Source organism: Antrostomus carolinensis, unplaced genomic scaffold (assembly GCF_000700745.2).
Source record: "Antrostomus carolinensis isolate BGI_N321 unplaced genomic scaffold, ASM70074v2 scaffold2448, whole genome shotgun sequence".
In the NCBI taxonomy this organism is placed as follows: domain Eukaryota; kingdom Metazoa; phylum Chordata; class Aves; order Caprimulgiformes; family Caprimulgidae; genus Antrostomus; species Antrostomus carolinensis.
Window position 1 is genome coordinate 94,233 of NW_010330710.1, and position 12,566 is coordinate 106,798.

Genomic DNA, 12,566 nt, shown 5'->3' on the forward strand with positions numbered 1-12,566 from the left:
AATCCCTCTTCATATGTTTTATCCTCTAGTATTTATATCAGATTTGTAATCGTTTTATTTTATTTTCATTTTAAACTCTTTGGACCACAACTACAGACAGTATTGCAAATGCATGGTGAAGTAAAAATACTTTGTTCATTTTACATATAATCTGCTTATACCATTATAACTGTGAACATGCTAGACAAGGTTGAAATGCATAAAATACTGCAATTGCTTTAATCTCCTGATATTTTTAAAGGAAGTTGTTTTGAATTTAAAATTTCTCATGTTTTGTCTGAGCTTACAGATTAATTTTACAACAGATTTAGCAAAAATTATTTTAGCCAAACAAGAGCCATGTAAGTAATCTTGAAAGAAGAAAGAGAAAGAGATATTCTTTTTCCTTATGTTCTCTCAGAAACTGCATGCTATGTTAACAGCCACAACTGAGACAATTTTTGTTTAAATTTGCCTTGTTTTAATCCCACAGATATTGAGGGAACAAATCAAGTCTGATGCAAACTGACTTTGTAGGATGCAGTCATGAGCTCTGAGTTATAACTGCATGCATATTTTGAGACACAAAAACATAAAAAATGATTTCAAAACATTAATAAAATGGTGACTAAAAAAGGGTCTGGATTTCAGTGGCTCTGTGACACTGGGTACTGGTCCACAGACTTAGCTGGACTTGCAAAATGTCCTTCACAAGGTCTCTCACAGGAGCTTGGGTCCTACTCTGGCCTTTACATGAAGTTACAAGAACTCTACCACCAATCAGAAACAGTTTTAAAGATTAAAAAGCAGAAGGAAAATAAATATTCTTTTAGAATTTAAGAAAAGGTTGATAGTGCAGTGCTGCAATAGCAATTGCTATTTTAATAGAGGCCTAGAAAGAATAATAACGGAAAAAAGATTAATTGGGTTAAAACCACAGATGAAACAAATCTCTTCAGGATATTTCATGGAAGGTTCTGAGGAATGCCAGAGGTGCTCATAAAGCCTTGTGATTGGGAAACAAAATAGAAGAGTACACTCATTTTTCATATGTAATTCACATGGCAATTTCTATTGGAAGGAATGAGAGGAATATACCTTACTGTGCTTCATTAACCTTATTATAACCTTAAAAACAGATGGCTGTCATCGCAGACAGCTCAGTGACAACGTGGTCAATGTACAGCAAGATTCAAAAATGGAAACAGGAAGTATAAAAAGCAGGATAAATGTAAGTTTTCATATTCATCAGTGAAGCTTTGTCACCAGGAATATTCCAGCTCAGTTATCCTATCTCAAAGGGAGCCATGTCAGAAACAGGAAAAGGCCAATTGGATTTCAGATGATTAAGAGGTTGGAAAGACTTCCATAAGTAGAAAGAGTCTGATTTTCATTTGCTCTACTACACTTTTTTAGCATGGAACACATACTATTTATATCCACCTAAGCATACATCCATCTATACTGGAAGAGGAAAACCATATTGTAAATGAGAATTATTTGCCTAACTACGGGCCTTCTGGGACGTGCAAGTAGGGGTTATATAACAACAAAGTAGATTTAGTGCAGAAATGTAAGATTAATCTATACAGCCTTTCTCTTTTGCAGAAAGCAACTACTGTCTTCCAGGTAGACTTTATAATTGCATTCATAATCATGAAGTTCAAACATTTGAACAAGGAGAAAGCTGAGTTTTCTTCTCTTTACTGGAGGCTTGGACAATTAATTCTAATACCAAGTTCTGACAGTGAGATGCAACACGTTATTTCCTACATAAATGTTACTGCCTAATGTTTCTGGTTTTTCATTCTGTCCCACTTGAGACAGAGTCCGTGGCTGTCCACAGCTCAGTTGCACAGAGTTTCACATGAAAACCTCTCTCCTCTCAGATCTTGCATCTTCTGCTGGAGGTGTTCTCGTGGAAAGCATTGTCGTTTTGAAGGGTTCTGATCCAAAAAACTTCTGTACTTCGTGTCACGGGGCACAGCACAGACCAGTGCCAGCCACAAGAGTCAAACTTTGCCTTCAACTCAAAACTGCACTCAGTAAGAAATTAACTGCAACAACTGTGACAGCTATATGGTCCTTTTAGCCTGTGTTTGCTAGCGTGTCAGCATCAGAGTTACTTTATGGGTTTGGTTTACATAGGGAAGTATTTGATACAGGTACCTAGGTAGCAAGCTGGGAACATCACATGAAGGAAAATTTTCCTCCCATAGGGTACCTAGGTAGCAAGCTGGGAACAACATCACATGAAGGAAAATTTTCCTCCCATAACTTGAATTCTACTGATTTCCAGGTTGTCTAGAATGGATAAGGGCATACCGGAATGCTCTTAGGTTACAAAAATAAATGAAGATAGTAGGGATTACAGTGTGAGAAATTCTAGCAAAACATTTTCTCCACAAAGAGAGGATTAAAAAAAAATGAAGCAGAAATTGCACACAGGCTTTCCTGAAGACCCTTCACATGCCACTGCACCAGAGCTGGTATAGTTCAAGGGTGCAGACAGCTACTGCTTCCAGTATGTTCAATTTTGGTGCCAGCTGCTGAAACCTACTCAGACATAATTTTCTACTTAATGGGAAACCACAGACATTGGTAAGGTATTTTCCTTTTGTACTAACAGACGAAATGTGCCCTATGGATGATGAAAGGTAATTATTGACAGCTTCATATGGACAGTATCAGCATAAATTTTACTTTACCATAAAGTGCTATGTAGTTAATTGGAGTTTAACAAGGTGTTAATTGGGTGAGAAATTTTAGGCTCTATCCTTTAAATGTTGAGAGGAGCAAGGGGTGTATTCTCTGGACACAGATTTCTCGGGCAGCAGTTCCACATTTATTTGGAATCACCATAAGCCAGAGCTGAAGTAGAGAGAAACTGTTGTGCTTCCCTTCCTGGCTTGAGTCCCCCCTGACCCCAAGGATGATGCTCTCCTTCCGCACACCATAGCACATGCCTGCTGTGGCAAAGGGAACCAGGGGGCACATTTTAACTGGTTAGATCAGTCCCAACAGACACATGAATATCTGTGCCAGTACAAGGAACATGACTGTTCAGCAGAGGAATGAGAGCCCAGGACCAGGGAGAGGATGGGACCGCTGCTCTTCCTTCCCAGCAATACCAGCTGTCACCTCTACAGCTATGTACTGAGATCTTACATCTATATAACCAAATACATAGTATTCACAGATATCAAAAAACTTAAATTAAAAAAAAGAGAGAAAGAGGAAAAATTAATAAAGCAATAGTCCAGATTTCAACACTCACTCCCTTCTTTCTGAATCTACAGAATGCTAAAGCCTATTTGTCCTAAATGTTTTATATTCTGCCCTGCACCTGGTGCTCCCAGTCACTATCAGAACAGACCTAGCAATAGTATTCCCTAGAGGGAATAATAAAAACAGCTCCTTAAGAATGAGTTCCTGAGGTCTTCGGGAATAAACGTGTGCTCCTGCACACCTCTGGATATCTGCAGATGAAGAACAGCAGACAGACCGAGGGGTTTACAGGATGTGCATCCACCTCCTGTGGGCTGCTAAGCCTGCAGAAGGAGGAAAATTACTTTGCCTCAGGCACTTATCTGAGCTCACCTGAACTAACTTGTGAAACCCAGCATTCCTAAAATTTTTGTCAAGTTTTAATATAGCCATGCCAAAATGTCTCCAGTGAGGGAGGATGGAGTAAGATTGGTGGTAAGTCTATGTACATACATCTTCTGCAATTGTATATGCATACCAGTGCCTATACAAGTATATATGTATGAGCGGTGACCAGAGGCATTCACTTTTAGACAAAGTTTGAGAATTTTAGCCCAAGGGTAATCATTTCCATTTCTAACCATTTATTTTCTGAACAAAATAGCTGTGTCAGTATTAGTATCCTTAATCATCTATAGCATCACCATTACTTAATTCGGATGCATTAGCATTCCTTCTTACTCCTTTGCCTATAGCCCTTTGATGCTGTCATTTCTAATTTCCCTTCTTTCCCTGTAAGTCCTCCAGCTGCACCATTATCACCCTGTATGCATTGGCACAAGAGGAGAAAAAAAAACCAAAAAACCCCAAAACAACTGAGAAAATAAGTACAGAGCTCAGAAAACTGCCTAGTAGGCCAAGCGGAAAAGGCAAGATAGGGATGGTGCAGGTGGCCCAGAGATGGGAATGTATTGCAAATCTCTGGGGAGATTGCTCTGCAGCTTCTCCAGGAAAGCTGAGCTGAATTTGCCGGGGGAAGGTGGAGGGCAGAAGGCAGTTATGGACAGTGAGATGCAGCAGAATTTGTAGTGTGTGCATAAACAGACTCAGTGTCCCACACCTCTCCCTCTCCCAAACAAATTACTCATTCTCAGCCAAAAAAGCAGAAAAATAGTCTGCAAGGGAAATCCCCGAATATTAGTTTACTGTGTGGCTACACAAATAACACAGTTCTGAGTTGTTTTTTATAACTTCAGTTGATTCTAAAATATTTATACTTTCCCATGTATTCTTTATTATGGCTTTGGAGGTTTTTTTGACAGAAGCTTCTCTCGTCTCAATTGAAGCTGTTTCCATAACTGTTTTCACCCATATTTTTCCTCTGTTCTTGGAGAGTTAGAAAAGTACTTCCAACTCCCCTGGCTTCCACCTCCCACATAGTTCTCTCTTATCTTCAGTGCCTTCCCCACCCTCCTAGGTAAGACTTACTATTTCCTATGAAATTTCTTCTATGGTAACTATTGCCAATACTTAAAAGAAACAATAGTGTAAAACTTTCTTCTTCTTAAACAGATCCTGGAAGAAAACCAGTGACAGCAAATAAAAGGATGCCAACTTTCTGACGTGTGTGTGGGAATGAGTGGATCTGTCTTTGGAACCTGGAACGGTTTTGAGCATATGCACGACACAGGCTAGTGAGCATTTACCAGACTCCCAAGGTAAAGCGCTCTCCTGAATTTAGATCCCAATAGATTTCAGCTGTTGTACAAGTATTTTTATAATCAGCATTTTGAGGCATCTAAGTAATTTCTATATAGTCCTTCAGTAATATATATCTACATGTAAAAGTAGATATGTTCATATAAAGACTCATACTGATGCTTTTCTTTTTGCTATTTTTTACACCATTCTGTGTATCATATTAATTACACCATTACTCATGTCAGCATGAAATCTCAAAAAAGAGAACTAAGAACTTACTGTCTCTATAAGAAAAGGAGTTGTGAAAAGGTAAATAAAAGGCCAAAACTTATATTATACTAAACTTAAAGAGAAGCAGGGAACAACAAAAAGAGTCCCAATGTAAGATTAGGCACTGACAGTCTGTTTTCCCTACTCCCTCTTACACTGTTACTGCACAACATCAACAAGGTGGTGGCCTTGGGCACCAAGAAAGAAAAAGGAAACTTGGATTGAGAACAGAACAATTAGGGGAAATTATTAAATTAACATTAAGCTTCCTCATTATTCCATGCCAGACTTCACTGAAATTGAATAGCTGCAGTTCCTCCCTGTGGCATGCATACCTCCAACCACAGGGATCATGAAAGAGAATAGGCTTTGATTGTAAAAACATGATTTATATATTTGGCATTTTCAAAGAACTCATTCCATTCCTTCTCTTGTCTCCCTTTGATGCTACTCAGTTTCATTACTAGAAGGAACATGTTATCATTATAATAAAACATCCTGCATTTCAAGCACATTCATCTGCAAAGCGCTTGGGTTCTTGGAGCTCTTGTCATGTTTGCATACTCCACAAGCTGGAAGGAGTTTAAAATTGGGAGACACAAAACAAATGCAACAGATGTGTTGCCTTTGCTCAGATTATATGAAATGCCAAAGTACCTTTAGAGTCATGCACAGAACTGCCAGCCTGACAAAGAGAAGTGAGCTGCTTATTATATAATGGGAGTTAAACCAGCACCGTATCATTCAATCATGCAAAGGCTTCCACTGATTTCACAAGCCTTTTTATACCTGTAACATTTTAAAGGAGAACACATCAGGTGCCCCCTAATTATACTCAGCATGTGCACAGAGATAGAAACTCACCATTTCTTTAGAGGAAAAAGGTAAAAAAGAAAAGATAGCATTCATTAGATACTTATAATCCATTAATATTTCACTATTTTATTAATTGCCAGCTTCCTGAGCAACACCTACAGTCAGAGGCTGCACCGACACTGAGCTGAACATCTGCTACTTTAGTATTTTTGTTTTTCTTTACTAAACTGTCACTAAAAGCTTGCTCGTAGTTGAACACGTGCAAGCACAAAGATCCCAGTGAACTTCTTTAGGGGAGAACATGCCTTACTGTGTTTTTAAATTTAAATTCTCCTTTAGGATTCAAGTTTTTCTAGTGAGCAGAAATGTTTGTGAAGCAGCCATAAAGAACGGTTTGCTAAAAAGTGTGTCAGTTTGCTGAAGCTTCCTGTTATGCCTGTGAAAAGCACCGAGAAGGTTAATTGAACAGCAGACATCACTTTTATGTAACAAAACTATATGGCTCCATTTTGGAGAAGCTGTGTGCATATGTGACATGTTCACACTAAACATGGAGCTTGACAGTGCCAGCCCCTAAAAATAGCACCTGGATATCCTTGTTCCCATCAGCAACCACAGCTCCATCTTCTCTGTCATTTGGTGCATTGATCTGGCACTCTTCTCCCTCTTCCAGAAGAGACAGGAGTGGTGGTACCCTGAGGTAACTCATTTTAGTAGAAGTGGAGGAGATAAAGAGGATGTTTGCATCTGTTGCAAGCACACATTTTAAACAATATCCTTGCCCCTCAGCAGGCAGTTATCATGTTGTTTTGGCAGCAGGAAGGATCTGTGGGTTTTCTTGAATGTTGCTCTTCTTTATTTAAACTACCAGAAATAAAGCAAAAATGACAGAATGCTCTGTCTATAAATAACCATTCCGGTGCACAGTTATATTAGGAGGTAACTCAGATGGCATGATAACGCCTAACAGGCTAATCTTAGACCTGTAATGCCATAAGATGAAAATAACTAGGCTAAGAATAACTGACCCAGAGGAGTCAGTCTCTTAAAGAGATCCACAGAACAGGGCATTTGAGATTTTCATTTGTTTAACAATATCTGCCAAATAGTTTCTCTACAATATTTTGGATTGTACTCACCATACAAAAATCCCACCCACAACAGTAGTTGGAAAAGGTTAAAATGCAATGACTCCTGAAACCTTCCCCATCATCTATACCAAAACCTGAAGTTAATGTGTATATACACACATGTTTACAGGCTATCTATCTATCCTGCCTTCTCACAGCTTTTTCTTTTTCTGCAAAGAGTGTGCAGAAGAAAGGGGCCAAGAAGTCAGTACAGAAACAGAGGTCTGATGAAAGCTCTGGTAGCAGGAAGAGTCACAAATGGTCCTCACATCCAATGCAAACCTTAATGAAATGGATTCTGTACTCAGTTTTACAGGAGGGAAGCTCTGGATGAAACCGTGTGCGTTTGAGTGCAGTCCAAACCAATAGGTGTTATAAAGCTGAACAGCTAAAATATAAATGGCTGAAGTAAAAAGCTCTTTTCTAACAAGTGATTTAGCCCAACTCACTAAAGAGAGGGGGACTAATGCCCTTGTGCCAGTACTAGTGAACCTCTTGTATTAAATGCAGTGTTTAATGGCATCAGAAAAGATGTCCAAAAAGGCTTTGAAACTACATTCTGCATTCTTTGTTATTTACTTTCCATCTTTTGTAGCTTGCTATTCTTGTCAATCTTATACTTTGAAATTCTTATTCCAGGCTTTTCCCACAACCTATAAATATAGACTGTCAGGTAATCACATGGCTCCAGAAGCTGGCACTTTAAAAAAATAAAAGAAAGTAAAAGCAATGTTACAGCATTAGAGGACACATGAAGTTGGCAACATCAGTCTGTACTCTCAATAACATAAAACATAAAATACATCTTCTCAATAACATAAAACAGAAAAAGCAGCTTCTATTTTACCACATTTTTGTTCAGCTGAATTCATAACCAATGTCTTCTCCAGCATAAATTACTGGGCAGAGCCTCTACTTAAAAGCAGAGAGGTTTTAACTAACTGTAGGTCTGTGTTGCTCATCTTGTCTCACTGTATTAATTGCTAAGGCTGTACTCGTCCGTAACAAATAACTCAAATACTTCAGCTACTACTATGAAGCACTAGATCCTTTGCTACCTAGCCTTTACGGCAGGTGTTGCAAAAGCCTTTCTGACTGTTATCCAGAACTTCCCTGAACTTTCATACTCTAGTTTTTTTCATTACTCTGAAGAGAATCAAAAAGTTCAGTTTATCTATTTAAAATATTATTATTATTAAAATGTTGCATATGTGGTAAGAAGTTTACATTACCTGATTCAGATATGTAAACTTGTCAAATTATTCATTAATACCAGAGCAAACCTTAAAACAAATTTGCTTTCTGCAATCTCTCCACAGAAACAGTTGAGCAGGCGAAAGTTCTCTTTGGCCAGAAAAAAGAACAGGAGAGCAAATACCAAAGAACTTTCCCAAAAGGCGATATAACTGCAGGTGTCCAAAAGTGTATACATGGTCATGCAGCCACACAATAGATACAACAGATGAGATAAATTTTGTACATCCGGGTGTACTGAGGGAAGAGAGCTCATAAGGACCTCTCAAACCATGTACAACATGATGCATGTAGCATTGGTTCTGTCATTTATATTCAAGTGACACAGCTTGAATTTCCTGACTGGTGCAGAGAATACAACACTGCGACTACATTCACTTACTACGTTTGTGATAGGTGCAGATGTTTTGCAAGCTTGTAGGTAGATGAAGTCAATCAAGTTAATAATTCTGAATCATTATATTCCCTTTAGAATAGTTTTGCTCTATAGACTCCTGAGCCTGACAAGTATCATTTTCTGCATTTCACAGAAGAGTTAGCTGACATAAGCAGGATTGCGTAACTTGCTCGGGTCACCTGTCAACTCGGTGATGAGCCGAGGCTTTAAGCTCAAGATCTCCTTGAACTCTTGATTTTTCATCAGCTTAGGGCAGGAAGCAGAGGATGCCTTATCCAATAAAAGCCAAGGTGTAATTTAGACAGGCCAATGCAAGGGTGTACATCAGAACGTGGCCAGTGAAGCAAACAGAGCAACCTTACCCTTTGGAAAAACAGCACAGTATATTAAATCAGCAGAAGTTAATGACCTTGGCATTACTTCTTAAAGTCCCATATCTACAGATACCATGGCTGGGTAGGTTCTTTCTCCTTGTTCACACAACTGACATCTACTTGAGTAATGTAGCCCTGCATTAGTTATTTATTGACTATATTTTAATGAGTGTTCTTACCATGGGCTGTGCTGCATCAAATGGTTTTTTTCAAGGATTTATGGTTTATTACTCATATTCTGGCAAGATAAGAGGCCAGCTGAATGCTAAGGTATGGCATTGCACACATATGGAAGTTGAGACTTTCTGGGTAAAATAAAAGCAACAGCATAGTTAAATAATACTTCCAGCTAAAGAAGAGGCTTTAGACTCCAGACTTATTTTGCAAATCATGAAACTAAAATAATTATGATATCAAATAAGAATTCATTAGCATCATTTTCTTAAATAGAGATGCACAGCACTTACTGCTGCATTTTAGAGCAACAGTACCATATGGGAGAATCTAGTTCAGTCTTCTCAAGATAGCTGAAACTGCTCTCTGCAGTAAGGTGTAGGTGTCTGCAAATTACACAGCTTCTTGAGTCAGTGCCGATCTAGATTGCTCCATTCATAATTAGACTTTTGATCAGTACGTAGCCAGATCATCTCATTCATCGTATGATTTACAAGCAGGGATAGAGACAGACAGGCAAAGCAGTAATTGAGGGAATACCAGAAGAACTGCTTCGCATGACAGAAGTATTTCCTATGCCTGCTATTGTCAGAAATTCCTTAGACAGTTTGCTTTGCAAATACATATCAATTGGCCATTGAATCTGTCCTCTTTGGGGATGGCTCCAGCCCAATTTAAAATCAGAGTTGCACAATACATGCACATTTCATCTGGAAACTAGCAAACCTAAAAATCCATTGAGTGTTTAAGTTGTGCTTGCTTCAAAGATTTCAAGAATATCAAGGGTACAGACTGCAAATGTTCAGGGATCTGTTTTTTCCTTAAATATGTGCAATTTTTTAACCTGAGAAAAAGTCACATACATGTAAGTGAAGATAACTTTAAAGTAAGGACATCGCAGTAAGCAAAATTCAAATGACTGATTCTAGCTACTCTAAACACTACAGCACATCATAATACCCTGGATATTTTTTTCTCCCCTATATGCAGCATAGAGGGAGAATATACTTCAAAAGTTACCAGGCCTGATCCTGCAAGACCCTGAACTCAAGGGAACTGAAGGTAATCGGCAGCAGCATGTGGTTTCATGTGACATGAATTAAACTGCAGAGTATGTACAACATCAACTACTTAAAGTCAAATTGTATATTTTAAAGGCCAAAAGAAACACTGAGGAATGTTTTGTGTTCTACAGAATATGTATTTAAATTTATTTTACCTGTATAGTGTTCTTTACTAAGTTGGTTTTTGTTGTGGGTTTTTTTTTTTGGGGGGGGGTTGTTTTTTGGTTTTTTAAGTCTAAAAACCCCCCCTATCCTACTTGGTACTACAAGGGAAACTGTATATGTTATATGGGCCTAATGTAATACCAGATAAAAATCAACTGTTACATGATATTCTTGTCTGCAGTGAAGAAAAGCAGAGCTATAAACTTACAGAAAATTACCTCCCATCCTTGTATTTCAAATGAGAAAATTGCTATTACTCGAGCAACATTAGTTGGCAGATCCCGATTTTCACTTCTGTACAGCTGACTTCAACTTGACATAGTAGTAAAAAAAACAAACCCAACCAACCAACCAACCAAAAAAAAAACCCAAGCAACCCAAACCAAAACCAAACTGACAGGAGGGAGGGGAAGCAGTCTTATCGCTTTGACCAATATAAAAGCAGTGGACACCTGCTGAGCTGTTCAGGAAAACCAAAGAAAAGCAGTAATTCTTGAACAAGAGGTTGACACTGTAGATGGTTTGCAGAACTATAACATATTCAGAGAAAATTCTGCTTTTACACACTGTCATTGCTAGATCTTCATTGTTCATATTTGTAAACAAGTGTCTCACCTGATTTCTGTCCCTGAAAACAGTAATCAGAAGTTTAAGACATATATAAGTCTTTTCTAACAGGAAAGATACTGCCATTTAACACAATCTCTCACCATTTATTTTCATATCTGAAACTAGAAGTCTGCTCTAGAACTGTATGTAAGAAAGAAACACAAATAAAACTTTGAGTTCTTTTTTCTATAAAGCAGGAAGATAAACATTTTTTAAATAAATAAACAAACAAACATGAGCTCAACAGGTGTACCAAAACAGGCAATATGTGAAGAGAACTGTGGTCTATGCACATAATTAATTTTAAAAACTGAGACCCACTGACAAGTTTTGTGAAAAAAGAAAAAGAAAAAGAAAAAGAAAAAGAAAAAGAAAAAGAAAAAGAAAAAGAAAAAGAAAAAGAAAAAGAAAAAGAAAAAGGAGTAAACTAAGAGTGAAGTACACATAAACAATTCACCCTGCATTCTACATATAGGTCCTCAAATACATGAGGAAATGTCCACTGTTCTTTCAGAGCAGCTTTGAAACACCTTCATTAAAAAACACATCCAATCTACATCTCAGTGAGTCATTGTCAGGTTCCCAATTTTTAAAGTAACAAAATAAGCCATGCGTATTAAAGACATTTCAAAGTAACACTGTAATGAAAAGAGAAAGGGATTAGTATTAAACTCCTTTTGTATGCAAACTGGAGAAAAAGAAACTCAGAGAAAGACCAAATCCTGTTTACAATAGATAAATAACCAGAACTGCCTATGAGGGGCTCTAACTGCAGCCCCCTGAGAAGGGCTGTCTGAGGAAACCTCTCTCTCTGAATAAGCCTGTACCACAAGCCCCATTTTGCAACCACGCAACAAAACAAACACGGAATCCCAAACTAGATTTCAGTTGTGAGCATTTTGCTCTGGCTGGAAAGCAGCAGACTGAAGGAGATAAACTCCTCGCAAAAGCAGCAGCTGCTGTGTAACGTAGTAACATAGAGATAATTATTTAACAACTACTTACATAAAGCCCACAAAAATAAAGTCACTCATTTAAACGAGGGGTGTTTTCTTGTCGTGCTAGGCTGTATTTTCCCAGTAAGCCACTGAAGTCCGAGGTACGGAGCTGTCTCTTACCTGAGCTGATCATACTGTGCATTCTTTGCTGAGCCAAGAGCTGTTCACGTCCAGAAACCCCATCTGAGGAAAAACACGATTCACTCTCATAAATTGTCTGCAGCATATTCCAACCAGTCTGCACTTCAGCTACACGAGAGATTCATCACTGCACTTGCACAGGGGTGTCAGGCACAACCCTCTGCGGTCCTACCTCCTCCAGCGAGGGTTGTAAGATAATACGTTTCGGCAATTAGCAATGCTTAAGCATTTGCACAAGTATCTACCGGGAGAGGGAAAAAGCCCCAGATCCCCTCTCGGCAGCCCCC

The 12,566-nt window shown here is 38.4% G+C and overlaps 1 protein-coding gene across 6 annotated transcripts in view; it reads right to left on the reverse strand.

Moving 5' to 3' along the window:
* HDAC9 (histone deacetylase 9) overlaps positions 1-12,364 on the reverse strand; it is a 93,741-nt gene extending 81,377 nt beyond the window's left edge. For 4 of the 6 annotated variants that reach the window (XM_010172982.1, XM_029086215.1, XM_029086217.1 and 1 more), the window contains exon 1: positions 12,259-12,313. In XM_010172982.1, the coding sequence (XP_010171284.1) occupies positions 12,259-12,280 (22 nt within the window). In that variant the 5' untranslated portion in view covers positions 12,281-12,313. Of the gene's footprint in view, positions 1-12,258 lie in introns of all 6 variants that reach the window. The other 2 variants (XM_029086211.1, XM_010172977.1) reach the window with 1 other exon arrangement.
* Between the last annotated feature and the right edge of the window lie 202 nt (positions 12,365-12,566).